The 27,114-nt window shown below is 37.1% G+C and overlaps 2 protein-coding genes and 1 long non-coding RNA gene across 6 annotated transcripts in view; all 3 read right to left on the reverse strand.

Moving 5' to 3' along the window:
• LOC137243756 (uncharacterized) overlaps nt 1-27,114 on the reverse strand; it is a 170,316-nt gene that overhangs the window by 52,044 nt on the left and 91,158 nt on the right. The gene's annotated exons all lie outside the window — the stretch shown is intronic.
• Pex6 (peroxin 6) lies at nt 842-26,784 on the reverse strand. 4 transcript variants are annotated; one of them, XM_067771825.1, is made up of 6 exons: nt 26,701-26,767; nt 26,567-26,630; nt 26,194-26,444; nt 9,955-11,256; nt 1,351-2,608; nt 842-1,275 (listed from the first exon to the last, which is right to left on the reverse strand). In XM_067771825.1, the coding sequence occupies exons 3-6, from the start codon at nt 26,203-26,205 to the stop codon at nt 1,130-1,132; spliced, it is 2,718 nt and encodes a 905-aa protein (XP_067627926.1). In that variant the 5' UTR covers nt 26,206-26,444; nt 26,567-26,630; nt 26,701-26,767; the 3' UTR covers nt 842-1,129. The 4 variants fall into 4 exon arrangements, with proteins under 4 accessions (XP_067627926.1, XP_067627925.1, XP_067627927.1 ...); XM_067771824.1 differs by lacking the exon at nt 26,194-26,444 and having other exon boundaries at nt 26,701-26,784; XM_067771826.1 differs by lacking the exons at nt 26,567-26,630; nt 26,701-26,767 and adding an exon at nt 26,501-26,521.
• LOC137246384 (uncharacterized) lies at nt 21,949-22,644 on the reverse strand. The gene is made up of 2 exons (XR_010951464.1): nt 22,134-22,644; nt 21,949-22,084 (listed from the first exon to the last, which is right to left on the reverse strand). It is a non-coding gene; the product is annotated as an uncharacterized lncRNA (long non-coding RNA).

Consider the following 27,114-nt stretch of genomic DNA (forward strand, 5'->3'; position numbering starts at 1 on the left):
TCCTTGGCCGAATAGTCACTCGCGTTTTAAGGTATTTCTCTGGTGTAACTCGGCAGCATATCGCGACAAAAGCATCCGTTAGAAAGTCTTCGGAGCTACACCTAGAGCTTCTGTGCTGGCATATGGTGTGAGGCTCAGGAGGCGTGGTAGCGACTGGTGGTCGGGATTGCTACTGTTCGCACATCGGGAATTGTAGCTCTTAAAAACAGCCGAAAAAACTGGAGGCGCCCTGTGTCGCGAGAATCATGAGTATTAATACACCATTAATAGCAACCGTAAGTCGCCTTTATGCGTGATCGCCAAAGAGCCACAAATGATTTAAAGAAATTGTGTTCGCGACGATTATTAGGAGTTAACCCTAGGTGAAACTACGCTTTGCACGAGATATGCAGACAAAAGTGTGGCTATTTAATGTATCTCCATTTCTTTTCAGCAGACGCAGCAGTGCCAATTCCAAAGACCGGGGTTAGGTTCGAAGCCTCTCTGGAGCAAGTGAACGAGGGATAATTCCTCCACAAGGAGCTACTCCTGAAAATGTTTGAACGGTCTGCGAGATATTGAGGCAAAAACCCCGGATCTTTCCGAAATGGCCAACATGTTGATTTTCTTAAATACATACAAACAAAACTTTTCCTAAATACTATTTTTTTAAATAGAAAAATTAAGCTTTTTAAAGTAAGAACACCGGCGTACACCGGCGTACGCCGGCGCGCCGCCACCACCGGTATATAATACAGCCTACACCGCCGCCGCCGATAAAGTGATCGTCGTAAACATCTAGTATGTAAATTTGGCTTAATGGATTGTAATTTTATTACCCACTATAGCTTATAAATACGGATCTCGCTTTGAAACAACTTTGAATTAAGTGTATGCTTTATTAAACGAAAATAAACTATAATTCCATAACAAATCATTGAACTTTTTAAATATATAATTTCTACATAGTTAATTAGTTCATAAAAATAAATATATATATATATATATATATACATATATATATCAATAACCGTTATATATATATATCAATAGCCGTTATATAGCGTTGTCTACACCAAAAACCGGACCCTTTTCAACTTGTCGTATATCATCATCTTTGAGCTTTAAGAAAATATTCATCGTTTTTGGTTTACAAACTGTACGACGACTTCAATTGATTGAAATAATCCAAGTCGCTTTTACTAATCGATGGTACGAATTTGTTGAAGGATTTTGTGAAATCCTCAGTCTCAACAATTACTTGATCAGCGTTTAACTGTTCATTGCTAGCATTAACTGAAGACACAAAAAATATGTATGTTTATACGTATGTACATATAAACCAATTAGTTAGAGAATATATAAATTTACCTTTAAGATACTCATCAACCGTACGTCTAACCGCCGATAGCCAAGCATTTGAACATATTGAATATAGATCAGCACCAGACATATCACCTTTAAGACGTTCAGCAATCTCGTCCAAATTAAGATTCTTTGCCAAGTGAAAGCGCTGTGTTTGTGCACGCAAAACAGCTGCTTTATCATCCGTTGTAGAACAAGGACCCACATAGAATAATTTATCGAATCGGCCGGGACGTAATAATGCGGGATCAATAAGATCAGGTCGATTCGTGGCAGCCAAAATAAATATGGGTTTTGTAGCATCACCTAAAGCATCCATTTCAGCAAGTAATTGTGACACAACACGATCCATAACGCCACCTGAATCACCAGCTACACCACGATTTGGTGCCAAAGAATCCAATTCATCCAAAAAGAGCACACATGGTGCTGCTGAACGTGCACGAGCAAAAACTTCACGTACATTTTGTTCGCTCTGACCGACGTACATATTCAACAATTCGGGACCCTGCACCGATAGAAAACTTAAATTGCACTCAGTCGCTACAGCTTTGGCAACTAGGGTTTTGCCAGTGCCAGGTGGACCATAAAGTAAAATACCCGAACGCCTTAAATTCTTACCCATCAGATGCATATGCTTTAATGGCAAACCAATGCTACTCTGAATCTCATCTTTAAGTTTATATAGCCCACCAATGTCAGACCAAAAAACTTTGGGCACTTTAGGCGCACCCAAACTATCAGCAAATGACATATGCATTTCGGTAAGATGTTTTGCGAAGTGTGCAAAAGTGAGGCATGAATTCAATTTAATATCACGGCTATTGCGCGAAGCACGTATTGCATGCTCGTATAAGAGTTTCAAATCGCCCAGCAAGAAGCCTTGCGATTTGTCTGCAACATCCTTTAAAATCGATTTAACTTTCAACCAATCTTTTGAGATTTGTAACATATAACGATCTCTTTGATCTAAACTGAAAAGTGGTAAGGATGCAAATACCTTTTGATTGAAAATAGCATCGTTAAATATTGCGCGTGCATGTAACCAGCAAAGTATATTGTAACGTTCATCCTTAGTTGGTGTTTCTAATTTAACGACTTCTAAGAAAAGTCTTTGTATCATTGGCTTGAGAAACTTTTCATTGGTCAATGCTACAATGATTATTGGATGCTTACGATCGTGCGTGAAAAGCTCCTCGATTTGTACTTGAAAAGCGGATAATAAACGCAGATCCTCATTTCCTTCATTGTCGATGCCAAATATCTAGAGAAAATTAAATTTATTTAGCAAGATTCGTTTTAGTAATTAATGTCCTATGTGTGCCCTTCGCTATGTTTCTTAAATTAAACTCAAAATATAAGAAAACAAGTAAAGGTGTCTAAGTTCGGGTGTAACCGAACATTATATACTCAGCGCGAGCTTCAATTGCACATTTCATTTCAGATAAATTACTTTTCTACATAGCACGTGGCACCGCCCGTTTAAAAAAAATCTCTCCCCATTCCTCTTACAATAAAACTTGATAAGTGAAATATCATTGATTCAAAACTATTTTTTGCTAAGTTATAGCTTATTATTCTAGTATACGACCCTTTTAAACTTGTTTTATATCTAAGTTGCCGTGGTCTTTAATCGATCCCGTCCGTTTTTACTAGAAATATTTTCTGCTATAAGAAAAATATTTGTACCCCATTTTGTTACGATATGTAAATTTTTCTTCGAGTTATGGCTCCCGAAACATTGAAAATTGTTTAGACAATTGGGTGCCAAACCCATTTTTTTTAATTTAAGTGTTTTCCAATTTAATGTCGTGTTATAGTAAAGGCAATAGTTACGATAGGTTTAACAATTTTACATTTATGATTAATAATATTTGTAGAATTGATTTTATCACAAGTGGGCGGTGCCACGCCCATTTTACAAACTTTTTTCAAATTTTTATCAAGTCTCAATATCAGTCCACATGTCAAATTTCAACATTCTAGGTGTATTATTTACTAAATAATCAGGTTTCTTGTGTTTTCCAAAATTTAAATATATAAAAAGTGGGCGTGGTTATCATCCGATTTCGCTCATTTTCAATACCAATCTATTCAAGGTCCAGATAAGCTCGTGTACCAAATTTGGTGAAGATATCTCAATATTTACTCAGGTTACCGTGTTAACGGACAGACGGGCGGACGGACGGACGGACATGGCTCAATCAAATTTTTTTTCGTTACTGATGATTTTGATATATGGAATGATATATAGGATATGGAGATATAGACATCTATCTCGATTTCTTTATACCTGTACAACCAACCGTTATCCAATCAAAGTTAAGATTTTTAAAAGGGCCGTAGACGAAAATAATAAGCTATATCTTAGCGAAAAATAGCTTTGTATCAATAGATTTTTACTTTCTAATTTGAATTATAACTTTAAATTAGAAAACACTAAAACTTTTGAAAATGTGGTTGGCACCGCCCCTTTTATAGCAATTTTCTGTTTCGGGAGCCATAACTCGAAGAAAAATTTACATATCGTAACAAAATTGGGTACACATATTTTCCTTATAGCAGGAAATATTTCTAGTAAAAATGGACGGGATCGGTTAAAGACCACGGCAACTTAGATATAAAACAAGTTTAAAAGGGTCGTAGACTAGAATAATTAGCAATAACTTAGCAAAAAATAGTTTTCAATCAATGCTATTTCACTTATCAAGTTTTATTGTAAGAGGAAATGGGGAGACATTTTTTTTTAAACGGGCGGTGCCACGTGTTATGTAGAAAAGTAATTTATCTGAAATGAAATGTACAATAGAAGCTCATGCTGAGTATATAATGATCGGTTACACCCGAACTTAGATGCCTTTACTTGTTATATCCCACTCAGTATTTAGATTATTACATTTTGAATTTCCCTACATATCAGTACAATTTGATTACTCTTTCTGACTAAATAATTAAAATTAAACAATTGAACAAAAGAAATAATCAAATATGAATACTTTTGAAGATCAAAAACTGAAAATCATTTTTCAATCACTTTTGAAATCCTTTTATGATTAAATTTTTATATTTCATAAAAAACAACACAAGGAATAATCAATTTTGCTTACCTTTGATGATCAAAAACTGAATATAGTTTTTCAATCACATTTTGGAATTATTTTTAAATCAAATGTGTTTACTTTAGGTGATCGAGAATTTATAATCATTTTTAATTCAGCTTTCTGAATCTTTTATGAATATATTTGTTGACTGAATAATGAATTTTATACTTGTTAAAATTTTACTTTTTCAATCACGAAGCTCAGAATAAATATTGTAGCGAATTTACTGCAATTCCGCTTATTTCAAATCTTCTACTAAGTTCGAATCACTAAACTGTTGAATAAATAACTCCAATATTTAATAATGCAAAATGGCATTTATTAAAGTACTTCACAATAAATAACTCTACTGTTGCTCGACAGATAGCGTGCTTAATCAAACCTGAATCTTGCGCCTCTACTGCTGCGGCCTTTTATACTCTTTGATTTCCTCGTTGCATCTTCTAGGCGCTTCTGTTCTAGAATCTAACAGTTGGTTATCTGTTATAATTATAACTACAGATGTACGTGTATAGCTCTCATATGCGCGTGTGTTTGTGAGCGACACTTCCACAATTATAATTGCATATCTCAGATAAGATATATACATGTGTTTGTGCGTTGCTTCTCCGCTGCGTGTACGTACATATGTGTAGACATAATGATTGATTCGTTTATGTAGACACATGATGATTGATTTATGGATGTGCATACAGACAAATCTCCCGATCTAAACGCCGCTAGCATCTCAAAATGTACCACTCTTCTACTCCGTGGTTTCCCAATGGTTTGTATGCGGTAGATGGTATCACTGATCTTCTTTACAACTTTGTACGGGCCTTCCCAACTGCACCGAATCTTGGATGGAACACCTTTCCGTCGGTGAGGCTTGTATAACAGTACCAAATCTCCCGCCAAGAAACCTTCAGAATTATTGTTCTCATCGTATCTGTGTTTCATCGTACTACTCATTACCCTGGTTCGTTCCTTCACACTCTGTTGTTTGGCCAATGAACTACTTCGTAGAGATTGCGCTTGACGGATTTGCTTTCCATAATAAGTATCGTTCCGACGCTTCACAACAGTAGTGTGTCCTGGCTTGAAACCATCCTTGCATTCTTTCTGCGAAATTTTTTCCTTCGTTTTAGTGCGTCCGTTAGGGCTTTTCAATGCAAGTGTTTCTCTCACAGGTACCTTCGGTTTTGATTTGTTTGGCCCATTTGTTCCATCAACCTTTGCTCGATCTACTTTCCTTGACTTTCGTGGTCTCTGTCGAATATCCTCCACCAGCACTCGCTTACTGCAGAACCTTTTTTCCAAACTGAAGTTAAGTTGCACATACTGGTTCTTATACTGCATAATCCCTCTCTGCATATCGATCCTGGGGGCCTACTCTGTATTGCGATGCGAAAGAAAAAATACGCGAAATCGCAAAATCGGTACTCTGTATCTTGACATTCGCATGTATATTTTGACTTTCGCATTCACATTTTGCCCATTCGCAATTTTTCTCCCTTTTCGCATTGCCGGCACTCTGTAAAGCGAAAGCGAATGTCAAACAGCATTCATTTTCGCATTTTTCTTGCTACAAGTAATAGGCATTCGCATTGTTCAAATATGTAAGTATTAATTGATGATTTTATAAATTGATATCTTTATATTCATTTAAAAATATATAGGACAACTCAAAAACAAAACAAACACAAAAGCAACAATTTGTAATCCTAGTGGACTTAAAATACATAAATAAATAACAAATCGAAACCACTTTTTTATAAAGCATTTCTATTTGAAATCATGTCATTTTTTATTTGTTCTCTGATACAACTAGCAATATTTCCCATTCTATGATTTTCCACATATTTATCACGTTCACTTCTTCCAGTTCAATTTCTGAACTGGGAGGATTTCTTCATTTAAATCAATCCTTTCTTCATTTAAATCGTTCCATAATGCTACAGAATCCTTTTTTTAATTTGTTCAACAAAAATTAATCGTTTGCTGAAATTGTAATCACCTTGTTTCTTTTGTTCTCTTTCTTTGAGTTTGGTCAGTGATGCATACTCAAGCAAAAAATTAGCGAAAAATAAAAAAGCGACATTGTTAGCGATGCGATAGCGCTACAGAGTTCCAATTACCTTTAGCATCGCAATTTATTTTCGCATCGCACTGCCTTTCGCATCGCAATACAGAGTAGGCCCCCTGATGTCGTAGTCAACTAAGAAATCCACTCCCAATATGACTTCATCAACGATCTCTACCTCAACGAATTTGTGTAGAACCATGGCCTCCCCAATTAAGACTTCGCATACCACTTCTCCCTGGACTTGGTTATACTCGCCAGTAATCGTACGCAATCTTGCTCCAGGTAATGGCTTTACTCTCCTGTTGACCAAATCAGATCGGATCAAGGAATGAGATTCGCCCGTATCTACAGTCAGTACACGCTGCTTGCCATCCACATTTCCGTTGACGGTAGGACTGCTCGATTTCCTTCCAGTTTGCGAGATAGGTATCACACGACATTCAACAGCTGGGGCAAGTTCTCGATCTTTACTTTTGACTCGCTCTTGTTTATCTCCTCCAGCTTTGCGTTTACGACCAGCCAAGTTGGAACTACCATGACCGGTGCTGCAATGACGTGCAATGTGACTTGGGTTGCCGCACTTGAAACACCTATAACTCCGGCATTGTTTTGTTGTAATCCCTTCAGTGCTTCCAAAATTGTGTCTACCCAATCTGGCCTTTCCACTTCCACGCGATGAGCTTTGTATGCGGGCTTACTCAAAAGTGACGCTGTTTCCTCAGTCAGTGCATGGGATACCGTTTCTGCAAATGTTGGCTTTGGGTTCGCGTATATGGCTCGCTTCGTTTCGACGTCCCGTATGCCGTTAATAAAGCTCTGAATCTTTACCCTTCCAGTGTATTCCACGGGTGCGCCCGCATTTGCAAGATGAGCCAATCTTTCAACATCCAAAGCAAACTACTGTAACGTCTCATTTGCTTTTTGGTAACGGTTTTGCAACTCAATTTGGTATATCTGTTTTCTATGCTCGCTTCCATAACGTCTCTCGACAGCGGCCATCAATGCTTCATAGTTTTTCCGCTCTCCTTCGGAAATCGTATGTAGGATTTCGGCTGCTGGCCCCTTCAATGCTACGAATAGAGCAGCAACTTTATCTTCAGCATTCCAGTTGTTCACTGCTGATGTCTTCTCAAATTGAAGCTTGAATACCTCGAAAGGAACAGAGCCGTCAAAAGATGGAGTTTTTACCTTCGGATTGCTCGCTGGAACAGCTGGGCGATTTAGTTGTAACTGTTGCATAAGACCTTTCAACGCTTCTATCTCAGCATCAATTTTGTCCTCGAGTTGTAAAATTTTTGCATCCTGCTCTTCCAGTTTCGCAAAGAGCTGCGATGATACCTGTTTCGAAATTTTTGTCGACATTCCAGATATACGTGCCTCTTGCTTTTCCAGTTGAGATGACATATATGTCTTCTGTTCTTCCAATTGAGATGACATTCGCGACGCCATTTCTGAAATGCGTGCCTCCTGTGACTCCAGCTGAGATGCCATTGTCGATGTTTGTACAGATATTGTGCTCGTCACTGTCTGCGGTGTTTCGTTTTTTTCTTCCATTTTTGTTGTTGTTTTGTCATAATGAAAGACATACTCCTCAGCATTGATGATTCCTTCAAATACCATGGCTACACTTAGTCGTTTTTGTAGCTGGGATTTATCGCCAAAAGTAGCCAATGCACGGACTTCCAACTCCTCCTTCAGTTGCTGGATCGTCAATTCACTCAACTTTGCCATGTCCAAGTTGTATTCCCAATCTTCGGAATTTATTCAACAATTCCTCTTCTGACACCAATTGTAACGAATTTACTGCAATTCCGCTTATTTCAAATCTTCTAATAAGTTCGAATCACTAAACTGTTGAATAAATAACTCCAATATTTAATAATGCAAAATGGCCTTTATTAAAGTACTTCACAATAAATAAATCTACTATTGCTCGACAGATAGCGTGCTTAATCAAAACTGAATCTAGTGCCTCTACTGTTGCGGCCTTTTATACTCTTTGATTTCCTCGTTGCATCTTCTAGGCACTTCTGTTCTATAATCTACTAGTTGGTTATCTGCCATAATTATAACTACAGATGTACGTATATAGCTCTCATATGCGCGTGTGTTTGTGAGCGATACTTTCACAATTATAATTGCATATCTCAGATAAGATATCTGCATGTTTGTGCGTTGCTTCTCCGCTGCGTGCACGTACATATGTGTAGACATAATGATTGATTCGTTTATGTAGATACATAATGATTGATTTATGGATGTGCATACAGGGCGCTGCTTAGCATCGGCTTAGAGATGGCAGTACCCCTTAGTGTTGCTAATTTTCGTAACAATATATACAAATTTTATTATTTATACAAAAGATATTCTTCAAGACAAGAAATAATTTAAATGCTGCTCGTGATCGAAGATTTCCCCAACCATTTCTCCACCTTCGGCTTCCCAGAAAATACATAATAGTTGGACAATACAAAGGTTGTGAGCTATTTGAACCCCAGGTAAGTGAAACTATCTTGACATACCTGGATACGGCTTCAACATCCCGTGTAGTATCCGTATTTTAAGATGTAGACGATAATAGCTGATGTTGGATGTTGTGGTCGCAGGTGTATATCGGTCAAGTTTGTTTGCGAATGACCTGTGGTTCAAATAGCTCACTTCCGCATGCTTTCTTCCACTGATGAAATAAGATTATTATGTAGTATCTTATTTTGAATGAGATATGACGAATAAATGTATCATAATCACATTCAAAAATTTTTAAAAATTCTCAACCAAAACGATTGAAATATGTTTACGAATATGATAAGAAAATTACTGTGAAAAGCAGTCAAATATTACTCTAAAACAATTAAAGCTCAATTTTACAATAATATCAAATATGAATAAAAAGCGTTTCGAAATAGGAATCATAAACGATTATTCAAGAACAATCACATTTAAGGTACATTTTTCTCCCGACGATACATTAATTTTCGAACAGTAAGTGCTTTTAAATTTGAACGTTTTTAATCATCTTGAGGTATGATATTTAAATATTTTTTGATCAAAATTTTCAAAAAATGCTAGCTGGGATTTCACAAAGTACATTCCCGCTGATTGGTGGAGGTATGAGTATATAGTTCGGTAGGTATTGCGACATGAAATATTGATTAAGAGCTTTGGACTCCCATCTTGCATAAAACTAGCAATAACATATAGAATGAAGATTTAAATTGTAGGTGTTTCGTATCCGGAAACGCTTACTTCAAGATGTATCTGCTATTTTTTAACTAAAAATAGAAGTGTCTCTTTTTTTTGAACCTAAGAAAATAAACGTCCATACTTTGCACTTGGTTAATTTAAATATGCCCACGAAAAACGACGACAGTTTTCAAGATTTTTTCCATTAAAAATTACAAATGTTGGACTCATATACATATGTAATACATGCATCACACATACCTCAAAATTATGAAAACATATAAGCAGGGGTTCACTGATGCCACCTTTTGCAAAAACTGTTTTCAATTTCATTTCAGTATGTGATGGCACTTGTGATACTATTTCGGCGCAATCAACACCAAACACATGAAGACCCAATTCCTGTGCTACAGCATTGGTCAATTTCGTTTTGCCAGCACCTCGCTCTCCTTGCAACAAAAATATTGGATAAATATGTTTGGATGATAAGCAAGCAGATTTTTTCGGCAAAAAAGCATCGATTGAATCACGCAACAAGCGATACGAACGTCTCAAACCCGACGGATAATTTTCGGTTATTGCTATATCATCCAATAGCTGTCGTGGTAGAAAGTGATGCGTGTGTGGTACTTGCACTAAATTGGTGAAATTTTTCGCAACAATCGCTTGTAATTCAAAATCATTACTTTTTAATTCAAGATGTGCACAACGAAAATAAAGATGTTTGAGATAAGCGAAAATCAAATAATAATGCGCATACGTAGCGGTGCCCACTAATTGAGCTGTAACATCAATACGGTATGTATGACCACGATGCAACAGACGTGGTGTATTAAAAAAATTGGTCAATATTAATTCGGATACATCGGCTGGCAAATCATATGGACTATTCAATAAATAAATATGCGCTTTAGTTGCAATATTTGGAATTGTTTGTTCATCGCTCAAATGTTCCAAACGCGCCCAGAAACGCGTACGCCTATTCGAATCATTTGTTACACGAAAACGATCCATTAAATTAGCATAGAAATTTTCTTTGACAAAAATACAATTGGACTGACTATTAGAGGCGGTTAGTAGTAATTGTGTAACAATTGTATGTGGCGCGTATTTCAGCATTTGTTTAATAACATCTTCCGTTGCTGTGACTACACTTTTGGATTTATTTTTGCTACTAACGATTTCACGACCATGCAAACCACCTTCAGAAGATATAACCAAATTAACAAAATTCACATCAACTGATTCGGTGTATTCATCATAAATATTTTGTGTTGCGAAAATAATATGCTCCGACTTGATAAGTTCTTTACTTATTAAAACCTCATACAAGGCATTTGGTATGGGCACTAGACGATATTTGTCCTTATAATATTTCATATAACGATTATAAACGGCATATATGAGATGACCAGGTAAAATGTACCATGGATATTTTGGATATAAAATTTTTACAGCAACATTATAGGCTTCGATTAGCTCCAACATGCGCCCGGTATAGATATATTTCGTAGGCGAGCCATTATCAAAAGAAGATTTTGAATTGCTAGGGGAAATTTTTTTCTAAAAGTGAGAAAAGCAAAAATTCGTTAAAATGTGCAATGTATTGTATGAAGTAGTTTGTAATGAAAGCTGAACCTAATGCCACTTTCACACAGAGGCTTAATGAAATAATTAGTCAAGTTTTCTACATAAAAGCCCAAATTGAACTAAATTTTTCATACATAGAGTTGGGATTCTACCGGGTATTTACCATTTTTATGGGTAAATACCAGGAAAATACCCGGAATATTATTTTTTATACTCAGCTGAGCAGAGCTCACAGAGCATATTAACTTTGATTTGATAACGGTTGGTTGTACAGGTATAAAGGAATGGAGATAGATATAGACTTCCATATATCAAAATTATCAGTATCAAAAAAAATTTGATTGAGCCATGTCCGTCCGTCCGTTAGCACGATAACTTGAGTAAATATTGAGATATCTACACCAAATTTGGTACACTAGCTTATCTGGACCCAGAATAGATTGGTATTGAAAATGAGCGAAATCTGATAATAACCACGCCCACTTTTTATATATAGAACATTTTGGAAAACACAATAACCTGATTATCTAGTAAATAATACACCTAAAATGTTGAAATTTGACACGTGGACTCATATTGAGACTCTTGATAAAAATTTGAAATTTTTTTTAAATGGGCGTGGCACCGCCCACTTGTGATAAAATCAATTTTACAAATATTATTAATCATAAATCAAAAATCGTTAAACCTATCGTAACAAAATTCGCCAGAGAGTTTGCCTTTATTATAAGGAATGCTTTGAAGAAAAATTTACAAAATCGGTTAAGGACCACGCCCACTTTTATATAAAAGATTTTTAAAAGGGCCGTGGACGAATAAAATAAGCCATACCTTTGAAAAAAGAGCTTTATATCAATGGTATTTCATTTCCCAAGTGGATTTATAACAATAAAAAAAATGGGCGTGGCACCGCCCCTTTTATGACTAAGCAATTTTCTATGTTTCGGTAGCCATAAATCGAAGAAAAATTAACATATCGTAATGAAATTGTGCACACATATTTTCCTTATAGCAGAAAATATTTCCATTAAAAATGGACGGGATCGGTTAAAGACCACGGCAACTTAGATATAAAACAAGTTTAAAAGGGTTGTAGGCTAGAATAATAAGCTCTAACTTAGCGAAAAATAGTTTTGAATCAATGATATTTCACTTATCAAGTTTTATTGTAAGGAAATGAGGAGAACTTTTTTTAAACGGGCGGTGCCACGTGTTATGTAGAAAAATAATTTATCTGAAATGAAATGTACAATTGAAGCTCACGCTGAGTATATAATGTTCGGTTACACCCGAACTTAGACACCTTTACTTGTTTGTATATCTTTTTGGGTATTTAACAAGTAAGGAAGGTTAAGTTCGGGTGTTACCGAACATTACATACTCAGTTGAGAGCTATGGTGACAACATAAGGGAAAATAACCATGTAGGAAAATGAACCGAGGGAAACCCTGGAATGTGTTTGTATGACATGCGTATCAAATGAAAGGCATTAAAGAGTATTTTATGAGGGAGTGGGCCATAGTTCTACAGGTGGACGCCATTTAGGGATATAGCCATAAAGGTGGATCAGGGTTGACTCTAGAATGCGTTTGTACGATATGGGTATCAAATGAAAGGTGTTAATAAGTATTTTAAAAGGGAGTAATCCTTAGTTCCATAGGTGGACGCCGTTTCGAGATATCACCATAAAGGCGGACCAGGGGTGACCCTAGAATTTGTTTGTACAATATGGGCATCAAACGAATGGTGTTAATGAGTATCTTAAAAGGGAGTGGGCCTTAGTTCTATAGGTGGATGCCGTTTCGAAATATCGCCATAAAAGTGGACCAGGGGTGACTCTAGAATGTGTTTGTACGATATGGGTATCAAATTAAAGGTATTAATGGGGGTTTTAAAAGGGAGCGGTGGTTGTTGTATAGGTGGTCGCCTTTTCGAGATATCGCCATAAAGGTGGACCAGGGGTGACTCTAGAATGCGTTTGTACGATATGGGTATCAAATGAAAGGTGTTAATGAGTATTTTAAAAGGGAGTAATCCTTAGTTCCATAGGTGGACGCCGTTTCGAGATATCGCCATAAAGGTGGACCAGGGGTGACCCTAGAATTTGTTTGTACAATATGGGTATCAAAAGAAAGGTGTTAATGAGTATTTTAAAAGGGAGTAATCCTTAGTTCCATAGGTGGACGCCGTTTCGAGATATCGCCATAAAGGTGTACCAGGGGTGACCCTAGAATTTGTTTGTACAATATGGGCATCAAACGAAAGGTGTTAATGAGTATTTTAAAAGGGAGTGGGCCTTAGTTCTATAGGTGGACGCCGTTTCGAAATATCGCCACAAAGGTGGACCAGGGGTGACTCTAGAATGTGTTTGTACGATATGGTTATCAACTTAAAGGTATTAATGAGGGTTTTAAAAGGGAGTGGTGGTTGTTGAATAGGTGGTCGCATTTTCGAGATAACGCCATAAAGATGGACCAGGGGTGACCCTAGAATTTGTTTGTACAATATGGGTATCAAAAGAAAGGTGTTAATGAGTATTTTAAAAGGGAGTAATCCTTAGTTCCACAGGTGGACGCCGTTTCAAGATATCGCCATAAAGGTGGAGCAGGTGTGACCCTAGAATTTGTTTGTACAATATGGGTATCAAAAGAAAGGTGTTAATGAGTTTTTTAAAAGGGAGTAATCTTTAGTTCCATAGGTGGACGCCGTTTCGAGATATCGCCATAAAGGTGGGCCAGGGGTGACTCTAGAATTCGTTTGTGCAATATGGGTATCAAACGAAAGGAGTTAATGAGTATTTTAAAAGGGAGTGGGCCTTAGTTCTATAGGTGGACGCCTTTCGAGGTATCGCAATAAAGGTGGACCAGGGGTGACTCTAGACTTTGTTTGTGCGATATGGGTATCAAATGAAAGGTGTTAATGAGTATTTTTAAAAGGGAGTGGGCCTTCGTTCTATAGGTGTTCGCCTTTTCGAGATATCGCCATAAAGGTGGACCAGGGGTTACTTTAGAATATGTTTGTACGATATGGGTATCAAATGAAAGGTGTTAATGAGTATTTTAAAAGGGCGTGGGGCTTAGTTCTATAGGTGGACGCCTTTTTGAGATATCGCCATAAAGGTGGACCAGGGGTGACTCTAGAATGAGTTTGTACGATATGGGTATCAAATTAAAGGTATTAATGAGAGTTTTAAAAGGGAGTGGTGGTAGTTGTATATGTGAAAGCGTTTTCCAGATATCGACCAAAATATGGACCAGGGTGACCCAGAACATTATCTGTTGGGTACCGCTAATTTATTTATATATGTAATACCTGCCAAGATTTTAAACGTTTTTAATTTCGCCCTGCAGAACTTTTTCATTTTCTTCTACTTAATATGGTAGGTGTCACAACCATTTTATAAAGTTTTTTCTAAAGTTATATTTCGCGTCAATAAAACAATCCAATTACCTTACCATGTTTCATCCCCTTTTTCGTATTTGGTATAGAATTATGGCATTTTTTTCATTTTTCGTAATTTTCGATATCGAAAAAGTGGGCGTGGTCATAGTCTGATTTCGTTCATTTTTCATACCAAGATAAAGCGAGTTCAAGTAAGCACGTGAACTAAGTTCATTAAAGATATGTCGATTTTTGCTGAAGTTATCGTGTTAACGGCCATGCGGAAGGACAGACGAACGACTGTGTATAAAAACTGGGCGTGGCATCAACCGATTCCGCCCATTTTCACAGAAAACAGTTAACGTCATAAAATCTATGCCCCTACCAAATTTCAAAAGGATTGGTTAATTTTTGTTCGACTTATGGCGTTAAAAGTATCCTAGACAAATTAAATGAAAAAGGGCGGAGCCACGCCCATTTTGAAATTTTTTTTTATTTTTGTATTTTGTTGCACCACATCATTACTGGAGTTGAATGTTGACATAATTTACTTATATACTGTAAAGATATTAAATTTTTTGTTAAAATTTTACTTTAAAAAAAAATTTTCGATTCCTTTATATATGTACAACCAACCGTTATCCAATCAAACTTAATATACACTGTGAGCTCTGCTCAACTGAGTATAAAAATCATTTGAATCGAGGCTGCTTGGAATTAAAATTCAGGTATTAAATTTATACGTCATTTGAAATTAAAAAAATTTCATTTTGATTTTAAACAAACAACCCAGCAAACAACCGGAGTCGACAATTAGGCTGAAAGGAGTCCAAGCTTTGGATCGTTTGCACTCGTTATTAGCTCATTGAGGAGCGTGAAGCGAATGCTATATGACTTTTAGCACGCTCATACTTTGCCTCTAACATATGTAAGTCTTACACAGGCCTCCTTGCGATATCATATATGAGCCTTAATGGCGTCATATACTGCTAATTTTGAGTTCTTTAAAGGCACTACTTGAGGGCTTTTAGGCAGAATTTTTGACATATATCCGAAACGGAAAACATAGGGGAGAAAATTGTTGTGACAAAACTCCCATGAGGATAAGATAGAAATGAAGTAAGTATTATCTGAATTATTTATTTAGAATAAATTTTCGCAGAAAAATTTCTGAGTTTTTATTCCGGGGCTGTCTAGTTTACTGATTTTAATATTTTTCGTTTGTTCATAAATTCATCAAATTGGAGTCATAAAAGGCTCTTAGGTGGTAGCATTTTTGAAGCTGATATTTTTCACGTATTTCGGACCCATATTGAACTCCAGAACTGTAAGCGCTTCGAGAATGTTTATACGGTATACATATTTATGCAAACAAAGCTACCCCTCAAACATGCTCATGACGCTCATAATTTCAGAATCCGAGACGAGTCCAAAATAAGTGGGCAATGTAGGAATCAGAAAAGCGTCGAAACGCGTAGGAGGAAAAAAGGAAATTTAATTTTTACCTTTAATTTAACGGCCTAAAAGCTCCTAACCTAGCATGCAAAAATTATTATTTTTAAAATATTTATGTTCGTCAAAGCGAGTTTGAAACGAATATTGAAAGTTTGTTACGACAATTTTTCATTTTAATACAAAATGAATTACATTTGTACAATATTGTTACCTTTGCTATTTTTTTTTTTTTTGTATAGGCGTCGACGTTTTTCCTATACATTGGTTTCGGCCTCCCAAATAAGCCAATATCGACTGTAAACGCTCCAATTTAGATATTTTTTTACTCCTTTTTTGAATTAAAATGTTTACTGGGTAAACTTTAATTTTTGCAGCGGCATGCATTATTGGCTAAATATTATTGAAAAACGCTGGATTACAGATTAAAACTAATTCAACCGATAGCGTAATGGATAACCCACCAATATAGGACAAATTGTATCTCATTATTGCTTTATTGAATGCCTAAGAATAATTTACGAAAAATAGAAAAACACGAAAAAATTCAAAATTTTATTTTCGCTGCATTTGCTGCAAAAGATAATATGGCTTTTTCGAAAATAGGTACATATTTGGTTAGGTGCAACATCTATGGGTAGTTGCACATGCATTTTATTATATTCAGCTGAGCACAGCTCACAGAGTATATTAATTTTGTTCGCATAACGGTAATCCGTAACGGCATAAACTAATCGAGATAGATATGACCTTCTTATATATCAAAATGATCTTGGCAAAAAAAGAAATTAATTTAACCATGTCCGTCCGTCCGTCCGTAAACACGATAACTTAAGTAAATTTTGAAGTATCTTAATGAAATTTGGTATGTACGTTCCTGGGCACTCATCTCAGATCGCTATTTAAAATGAACGAAATCGGACTATGACCACGCCCACTTTTTCGATATCGAAAATTTCGATAAACCGAAAAAGTGCGATAATTCATTACCAAAGACAGATAAAGCGATGCAACTTGGTAGGGGCGTTGAACTTATAACGCAGAATAGAAAATAAGTAAAATTGTTGGACAATGGGCGTGGCACCGCCCGCTCGACCGTTAACACGATAACTTTAGCAAAAATGTATATATCTTTACTAAACTTAGTTCACGTACTTATCTGAACTCACTTTATCTTGGTATTAAAAATGGGCGAAATCCGACTATGACCACGCCCACTTTTTCGATATCGAAAAATTCGAAAAATGAAAAAAAGCCATAATTCTATACCAAATACAAAAAAAGGGATAAACCATGGTGATTGGACTGGTTTTTTTCGAAAAATATACATAAATTCAGAAAAAACTTTGTAAAAAGGGTGTGACACCTACCATCTTAAGTAGAAGAAAATGAAAAAGTTCTGCAGGGCGAAATAAAAGACCTTGGAATCATGGCAGGAATACTGTTCATGGTATTACATATATAAATAAATTAGCGGTACCCGACAGATGATGTTCTGGGTCACCCTGGTCCACATTTAGGTCGATATCTCGAAAACGCCTTCACATATAAGACTAGGGGCCACTCCGTTTTAAAACCCTCATTAATACCTTTAATGTGATACCCATACCCTACCATCTTAAGTAGAAGGAAATGAAAAAGTTCTGCAGGGCGAAATAAAACCCTTGGAATCATGGCAGGAATACTGTTCATGGTATTACATATATAAATAAATTAGCGGTACCCAACAGATGATGTTCTGGGTCACCCTGGTCCACATTTTGGTCGATATCTCGAAAACGCCTTCACATATAAGACTAGGGGCCACTCCGTTTTAAAACCCTCATTAATACCTTTAATGTGATACCCATATCGTATAAACACATTCTAGAGTCACCCCTGGTCCACCTTTATGGCGATATCTCGAAAAGGCGTCCACCTATAGAACTATGGCCCACTACCACAAGAGTTACTCAGCTGGAGAGCGTGTTCGAGCGCGTTGGTTATCTCGAAGAGGAAGTAAAACACTCAAAAACAATGCGTCAAAGCAATAGAGCCATATTGCCGCAAGTGAAGTCCGTGTACACGGAATTCCCTTTAAGGAAGGAGAAAACTTAGCAAGTGTCTTCATCACCTCTGTTCCACTCTTAGATTGCAACCAATTCCTATAATGAGCATTTTTCGGCTACGGAAACTAGACAACAGCGTGACAGATCCGGCCGTAATAATAAAATTTCAGTCGCCGACAGACAGAAACAAATTGCTAAAAAGTATAGGCACCTTTAGGCGCCAAAACAATCCAAACATGAAGGGTTTGCAATTAGTTCATGTGGGCATAAATTCAAATGCTCCGATTTATGTAAATGCTTCGCTGTCCAGGCAAAACTATGCGATCTTCAAGGCAGCGATCCGTCTAAAGAAGAAAAGAAAGGTAGTAGCGGTTTTTTCTAAGGGTCTGGTACATATCAGACGAACAGCCAACGTCAGCCCTAAGGCAATACAAAGCTTGGATTTTCTAGAGCGTCTTGAGAATACCGGCGAAGAAAGCACTAGTTCCTTTCGAGATGATGATGCGCCAACGAATAATGATCAATAAATTAATTTCTATGTATGGTATATTACTTAAGTTCTTCCGTCTCTTCGTTTCCGTCTTTATCTCCTCTCCCTATCATACTTGTAAACATTCATTTATGTTGTCTTTATTGTTACGCATCGCAGAGCATTCTTTATATCTCATAGATAGTGAGGGTCCTAGACTATAGGTTGTATAGTTCCAAAGACTGCTTACATACACTGTTGCGCGTATTCAGCAAACGTACTAAAGGGCTCAAAGTCATCCATCTCAATGCGCAAAGCCTATATAAAAAACTCGATGAATTGAGATTCATATCTGAAGGTTCTGATATAGATGTTATATGTATTTCCGAAACCTGGTTTTCTTCATGTCACAAAAATGATTTGGTGCAACTAAATGGATATCAACTTTTCAGGGCTGATAGACGTGGTCATGGTGGTGGTGTTGCTATATATGTTAAAATTAGTTTATCCTGTAAACTTTGCTGTAGTGCTAGTCCAAGTGATTCTGTTGAATGTGTGTTCGTAGACGTGTTCTCTATAAATAATAAAAGGCTTCTTATCGGCTGTGCATACAGACCAAATCGTGGAGTTGACTCTCTGGCTTTATTGAATTTCTCGAGCCTCTACTTATAAGCTATGATAATATAATCATCGCTGGGGATTTCAACTCAAACCTTCTCGTCGACTCAACTCTAAAGCTAAGTATGGAGTCTCTTACATTTTTCCCCCCAATTTAACTTCACCTACACACTTTACTGACTCAAATTCCTCTTTGTTGGATTTATTTTTTGTGAATGATCCCCTGAAATTGCACCACTACGATCAATTGTCTGCATCTTGCTTTTCAAAACACGATCTGATATTTCTTAGTTACAACTTTCAAATGTCACCCAGCCAATGTTCCTTTACGTATCGTGATTTTAGAAGTATAGATTACAGTTCCCTAAATGCGGTCGAATGGAGCTTGATTCGTACGCTGACATCGGTCAATGATCAGGCATCATTCCTACAGAACCATATTATTAGGCTTTTCGACAACAATGTGCCAGTGAAAATCAAAGCTGCTACACACAATAATACCCCTTGGTTTAATGCTAATCTAAAACACTTAATTCACCAGCGTAACCTTGCTTACTCACGATGGAAAAGATACAAAACCCTGGAGGCTCACAACTGCTTCAAAGCAGCTAGGATCGCTGCAAACAAAGCCATTAGGTCAGCTAAGCAGAAATTTTATAATAACAAGTTTAGTGCTGCTTTGAGTTGGAAGGAAACCTGGAAGTCGATTAAAGATATCGGTATCGGAAAATCCAAATGTTATATTTCTGTCCTCCCTGATGTAGACATTAACGAGATAAATATAAATTTTGTAAATCTGCCAATCTCAACTGACAATATATGTGCTGACAATTATTGTATTCGCGCTAATGTTGATTTTGGTCCTCTTGAGTTTGCTAGTGTCGATGATTGTGATGTCGTTCAAGCCATTCTTTCAGTAAAGTCTAATGCTATGGGGTTTGATGGTATATGTCCGAAATTTTTAAAAATAATTCTTCCTAAAATCCTTCCTCACTTAACCTACTTGGTTAACTCTGTGCTGACGTCCTGTGTATTTCCCAAATGTTGGAAAGTTGCTAAGGTAATCCCAATCTCCAAGCAAAACAAGGAGTATAGACCTGAAGCTATTCTGCCTTTCCTTTCCAAGGTCGTCGAACGAACTTTGCACTGCCAGATAAATACTTATGTGCAGGATAATAAACTTCTCACAGATTCCCAGCCTGGATTCAGGTCAAATCGTAGCTATAAAACGGCGCTCCTATCTGTGATAGAGGATATTCGAGAACAAGTTGACAAAAATTTTACTGCTTTCCTAACTCTTCTCGACCATTCAAAAGCGTTTGACTCGGTCGGCCACACCGTTCTCTACAAGAAGCTGGACAACCAATTTAATGTCTCCAACTGTGCAACAGCCCTCATCAGATCGTATTTGGCCGACCGAACTCAGTCAGTAAGTGTTGTAGCAGAAAGTCTGACTTCGTCAGTGTTTTAAGAGGCGTCCCACAAGGCTCAATCCTTGGTCCCCTGCTATTTGTTTTGTATATAAACGATTTGCCTGGTGTTCTCAGGTATTGTAATATTCACATTTATGCTGATGACGTACAATTGTATATGTGGTGTCCTAGTGATCGTACCAGTTCGTGTATTAATATGTTAAATTACGATTTGTGTCAAATTGGTACATGGGCTTCTATGAACGGCTTATGTCTTAACTCTAAGAAGTCGAAATGTATAGTCATTCATAGGAAGTCACTAGATAAAACTGGAATGGAAAATTTAATTTTAGACAACACTATTATAGAATACGTTGACACGGCAAAAAATCTAGGTGTAGTTTTTAACAAAACATTGACATGGGAAGATCACATCTTCCGCACAGTGGGAAAAGTGTATGGGATGCTTCGTAAACTCTGGCTTACACAATATTTTACTCCGTTACATATTCGTCTACTAATAGCAAAAGCGTACTTAATACTTACGCTCCTTTATGGTTGTGAGATTTACTCTAATGTTGTTGTTGTTGTTGTTGTTGTAGCAGTGCTTCGCCCCACCTAACAGACGCGACCGATCACAAACTGTCATCAATATCCTCTAACGGGAGTCCAAGGAAACTTGCTGTTTCAACAGGGGTGGACCATAGGGAAAGGGGTGTTAGAGGCGTTGGTTCCACATTACAATTAAAGAGATGGTTGGTGTCATGTGGGGACACATTGCAAGCGGGGCATACATTTTGTATGTCGGGGTTGATTCTGGATAGGTAAGAGTTTAACCTGTTACAGTATCCAGAACGAAGTTGAGCCAGAGTGACACGCGTTTCCCTGGGGAGTATGCGTTCCTCTTCCGCAAGTTTTGGATACTTTACTTTGAGTACTGGGTTCACCGGGCAATTCCCGGCATAAAGGTCCGACGCCTGTTTGTGGAGTTCACCAAGGACCTGCTTGTGTTTTTTCGCTAACCCCATTTAATTTACTCTAATTTTGACTATGTATGCAATAGGAAACTTAATATTGTTTATAAAAACATTGCTAGATATGTCTATGGGTTGAAAAGATTTGACCACGTCTCTCATCATGCTGACAGGTTGCTAAACATTTCTTTCGATAACCTTATTAGACTTAAAACGCTCACTACGCTACATAAATTAATATATATGAAGGAACCTGAATATCTGTATCGGAGGTTAAATTTTCTCCAGTCGTCTAGATCTGTTCTCCTTACCCACTTCAGACATCGTATGCTAATATCTGATCGCCAGTTCTTCCTTGCTTCCATATGGGCGAAATCGGTTGAAGCCACGCCCAGTTTTTATACACAGTCGACCGTCTGTCCTTCCGCTCGACCGTTAACACGATAACTTCAGCAAAAATTTATATATCTTTACTAAACTTAGTTCACGTACTTACCTGAACTCACTTTGTATTGGTATAAAAAATGGCCGAAATCCGACTATGACCACGCCCACTTTTTCGATATCGAAAATTACGAAATATAAAAAAATGCCATAATTCTATACCAAATACGAAAAAGGGATGAAACATAGTAATTGTATTGGTTTATTGACGCAAAATATAACTTTAGAAAAAAACTTTGTAAAATGTGTGTGACACCTACCATATTAAGTAGAAGAAAATGAAAAAGTTCTGCAGAGCGAAATCAAAAGCCCTTGGAATCTTGGCAGGAATACTGTTCGTGGTATTACATATATAAATAAATTAGCGGTACCCGACAGATGATGTTCTGGGTCACCCTGGACAACATTTTGGTCGATATCTCGAAAACGCCTTCACATATACAACTACCACCACTCCCTTTTAAAACCCTCATTAATAGGTACCTTTATTTGATACCCATATCGTACAAACACATTATAGAGTCACCCCTGGCCCATCTTTATGGCGATATCTCGAAAAGGCGTCCACCTATAGAACTAAGGCCCACTCCCTTTTAAAATACTCATTATCACCTTTCGTTTGATACCCATATTGTACAAACGCATTATAGTCACCCCTGGTCCACCTTTAGGCGATATCTCGAAAAGGCGTCCACCTATAGAACCAAGGCCCACGGCCTTTTGAAATGCTCATTAACACTTTTCATTTGATACCCATATCGTACAAACAAATTCTAAAGTCACCCCTGGTCCACCTTTATGGCGATATCTCGAAAAGGCGTCCACCTATAGAGCTAAGGCCCACTCCCTTTTAATTAACACCTTTCATTTGATACCCATATCGTACAAACAAATTCTAGGGTCACCCCTGGTCCACCTTTGTGGCGATATCTCGAAAAGGCGTCTACACATAGAACGAAGGCCCACACCCTTTTAAAATACTCATTAACACTTTTCATTTGATACCCATATCGTACAAACAACTTCTAGAGTCACCCGTGGTCTACTTTTATGGCGATATCTCGAAAAGGCGTCCACCTATAGAGCTAAGGCCCACTCCCTTTTAAAAGACTCATTAACACCTTTCATTGGATACCCATATCGTACAAACAAATTCTAGAGTCACCCGTGGTCCACTTTTATGGCGATATCTCGAAAAGGCGTCCACCTATAGAACTAAGGCCCACTCCATTTTAAAATATTCATTAACACCTTTCATTTGATACCCATATCGTACAAACAAATTCTAGAGTCACCCGTGGTCCACCTTTATGGCGATATCTCGAAAAGGCGTCCACCTATAGAACTGAGGCCCACGCCCTTTTAAAATAGTCATTAACACCTTTCATTTAATACCCATATCGTACAAACAAATTCTAGAGTCACCCCTGGTTCTCCTTTATGGCGATATCTCGAAAAGGCGTCGACCTATAGAACTAAGTCCACGCCCTTTTAAAATACTCATTAACACCTTTCATTTGATACCCATATCGTACAAACAAATTCTAGATTCAGCCCTGGTCCACCTTTATGGCGATATCCCTAAATGGCGTCCACGTATAGAACTAAGGCCCACGACCTTTTAAAATACTCATTAACACCTTTCATTTAATACCCATATCGTACAAACAAATTCTAGAGTCACCCCTGGTTCTCCTTTATGGCGATATCTCGAAAAGGCGTCGACCTATAGAACTAAGTCCACGCCCTTTTAAAATACTCATTAACACCTTTCATTTTATACCCATATCGTACAAACAAATTCTAGATTCAGCCCTGGTCCACCTTTATGGCGATATCCCTAAATGGCGTCCACGTATAGAACTATGGCCCACTCCCTCTTAAAATACTATTTAATAACTTCCATTTGATAAGCATGTTGTTGTTGTTGTTGTAGCGATAAGGTTGCTCCCCGAAGGCTTTGGGGAGTGTTATCGATGTGATGGTCCTTTGCCGGATACAGATCAGGTAAGCTCCGGTACCACAGCACCATTAAGGTGCTAGCCCGACCATCTCGGGAACGATTTATGTGGCCACATTAAACCTCCAGGCCATTCGCCCCTCCCCACCCCCAAGTTCAATGAGCTTGGGGTCGCCAGAGCCTCGTCTGTTAGTGAAACAGGATTGGCCGCGGATAGGTGAGGTTGACAATTGGGTTTGGAGAAGCTATATATTGCGCTGGCAACCTGAAGGGTTGCGCTACACAGCCCCTTGAATCTGGTATTTTAGTCGCCTCTTACGACAGGCATACCTACCGCGGGTATATTCTGATCCCCTAACCCTCTGGGATAAGCATGTCATACAAACACATTCCAGGGTTACCCTAGGTTCATTTTCCTACATGGTGATTTTCCCTTATTTTGTCTCCATAGCTCTCAGCTGAGTATGTAATGTTCGGTTACACCCGAACTTAGCCTTCTTTACTTGTTTTTACTGACCTTAAGTCACAACTTAAATTTTTAGACAAAAAAAAATTTTAGTTAATTAAATGTATTTAAATTTACAAATGGATTAAAATTTATAACATATGTGTAGTTATCTACGGAGTAAATATAGTGTTTATTATTTGTCGCGCGATTTTTTATCCCAAATTTTAAATGTTTTATAAAATATATATAAATTATTTAAAAAATAATAAAAAGCGCCGCAGGCGAAAAGTTGGAATAAAAAATCGCGCGAATTTTCATTCCAAATTTTCTATTTTTTCGTGAAATAAATATACGGAGTTGAATGAAAGAGGTCCGTTTTCCTCGTTGGTACTATTTAAAACATTTTTCATTCGCCGGTCTTGTAGCACCAAGCAAGCAGTGAATTAGATCAAATGGCGTATGCTCGTGTTCGCGGAAAATAAACAAATTATTAAATTTTACAATAATATGTAAATTTAAACAAAAGAAGTTAGTTGTTTGTTGGTCTATAAACACTATAGAGTGTACTTATGTATAAAATTCTTGTGAACGTGTTCGTATGTAGATTAAAAGCTATAGTTATACCATGGTAACTTTAACAACTAATTACTAGTAAATTGTTAATACCAATTAAAAATTACTCATTGATTCTTGTTGGGGAACTCCCTGAGAACCTATGTGCAAAATTTCAAAGGTCAAACCCCTTTGGTTTCCGAATAAAACCAATTGGTCCCTTTTTTTTATCGTTTTTTTTTTTCTTATCGTTGAAAGTCCAAGTTCCAGGTTATTGTCCAATGAATAAGATGATTAATTTCTGGATTAACTTTGCAAAGTATGTATGTAATTTTGGCTCCACTAGTACACAATGGTAATACCCATGTGTAGCAGCTTGCGATCTGGTATTTATTCGGTTTTTACTTGGCACCACGCCATGTTATATTCAATTTGTCTTATTTATTTCAATTTGACTTTAGGTATCAATTATCCATTCAATTGTTGGTTTTTGTCCAATTAGGTTAATTATTTTTCGTTATATTAGTATATAATAAGGGTATTTTCAATCCCATTATTTGTTCTTTTTGTCTTTTTGCAATAAGATTTGCAGTTAGATGTATGCAATGACACTGCATAAAATGTAAATCGAGCATGCTTTTTCATCTACAAGTATATACACTCCGTTAAATTGCCCCGTTTATTTTCAAGAATTTTATTTTCATAAGTATGTATGTATATGAACGTTAATTTTCAGTGGCCTGTTGCCAAGTTTCTTTCGCGACCCATTACGATCAATTATGTATGTATTTAAAGCGAATTGGCTTTCATGGCGCCACGCCAGTTATTAAACACACATGCACAAGTTTTTGATTCCTGTTAGGAGCTCCAGAAACCACCCCAACTCCAGGTCAGGGAGGCAACGCATCTCCTAACTCCGCCAAAACGCCCGAGGGAAGGGCAGAAGCCAAGCTTGTGGCCTATTTTAATTTTCCACTCAACGCAAAAAGCCCGAAAATTGACGTTGAGTAGAGGATGACCCGAACGACCGCTCGCGCGAAAAGACAAGACCGGAATGCAATTGGTCCCTTAATAATGTATAGCCGACCCGTGTGCTGATATGGAGGAGTGCAGTCATGATTATGATACACTTTTGCATGCATACATACGTACCTCTTCAATCATTGTACCGCCAATTAGGAATTCATAGAGCGTACACAAACATATATATACATGTGTACATTAAGTTACATTTAGTTAAAGGCAATATTTCATGTAGTTAGGTTTTTTTTAATTCGTAATCCTTTGGATGTGATGGAAAACAAGTAGATACATTAAAAGTGTGCAAGGTTAAGTAAGGCATTATCAGTAGAAGCGTCTCCGTCCTACATAGACTTCACCTATTGTTTTTAGTATATGAGTAGCTGGAAAGTTTAATAATCAACAACTTTGTATATTAAAACATGTAATGAAAATTTACTATGTAATTTTAAGGTAAAGCGCACTAACAGTTGCAAAGGTCATTCATTCTTATATTGAACTTTACCTTCTTCACAATGTTGCGTCTCTTCATTTCGTAAAATCCTTATGCCTGTAAGCCGAGATGCTTGCTGGATAAAAAAAAAACGTATACAACTTAAAAATCTTACAATTAGTAAAAATTAGTAAACAAATTCTTACGTCTGTTTCCAAATTACGTGCTAATTACCAAGTAGCGCAACTAACAGCTGATCGCTCAAAATTTGCACACACACACACAAACATCACTAATGGCCATATTACGGAAATCTTGGGGATATTGAAGTTAAATTTTTAAACAGACATAAAATGTTATAATATTGGAATATATAGCATCTAGGACACCTAATTGCAGTAATTGAAAGAAAATGTTTGCTTATACTCAAGTACTTAATTTTTTTTCTAAATTTATCTTTACTATTGATGCAATTATTGAACCAATGCAACTCTGCTCTTCCTACTGTTCTTCATTCCACTCTATTCGAGGGTGTCTTTCACTGAATTCAAGTGCCTTCCACTCTATTCGCAACATAACCACCATTTAAAGGCCGAATTAATGGTGACTTATAACCAAAA

This window comes from Eurosta solidaginis, chromosome 3 (assembly GCF_040869045.1).
Source record: "Eurosta solidaginis isolate ZX-2024a chromosome 3, ASM4086904v1, whole genome shotgun sequence".
In the NCBI taxonomy this organism is placed as follows: domain Eukaryota; kingdom Metazoa; phylum Arthropoda; class Insecta; order Diptera; family Tephritidae; genus Eurosta; species Eurosta solidaginis.

Coding starts and splice junctions, on each gene's coding strand:
- Pex6 (XM_067771824.1), bottom strand. CDS start 26,593: ATGAAGAGACGCAACATTGTGAAGAAG. Junction 11,257..26,566: donor GACGCAACATTGTGAAGAAG/GTAAAGTTCAAT, acceptor TCTCACTTTTAG/AAAAAAATTTCCCCTAGCAA. Junction 1,276..1,350: donor GGTTGATGAGTATCTTAAAG/GTAAATTTATAT, acceptor TTGTGTCTTCAG/TTAATGCTAGCAATGAACAG.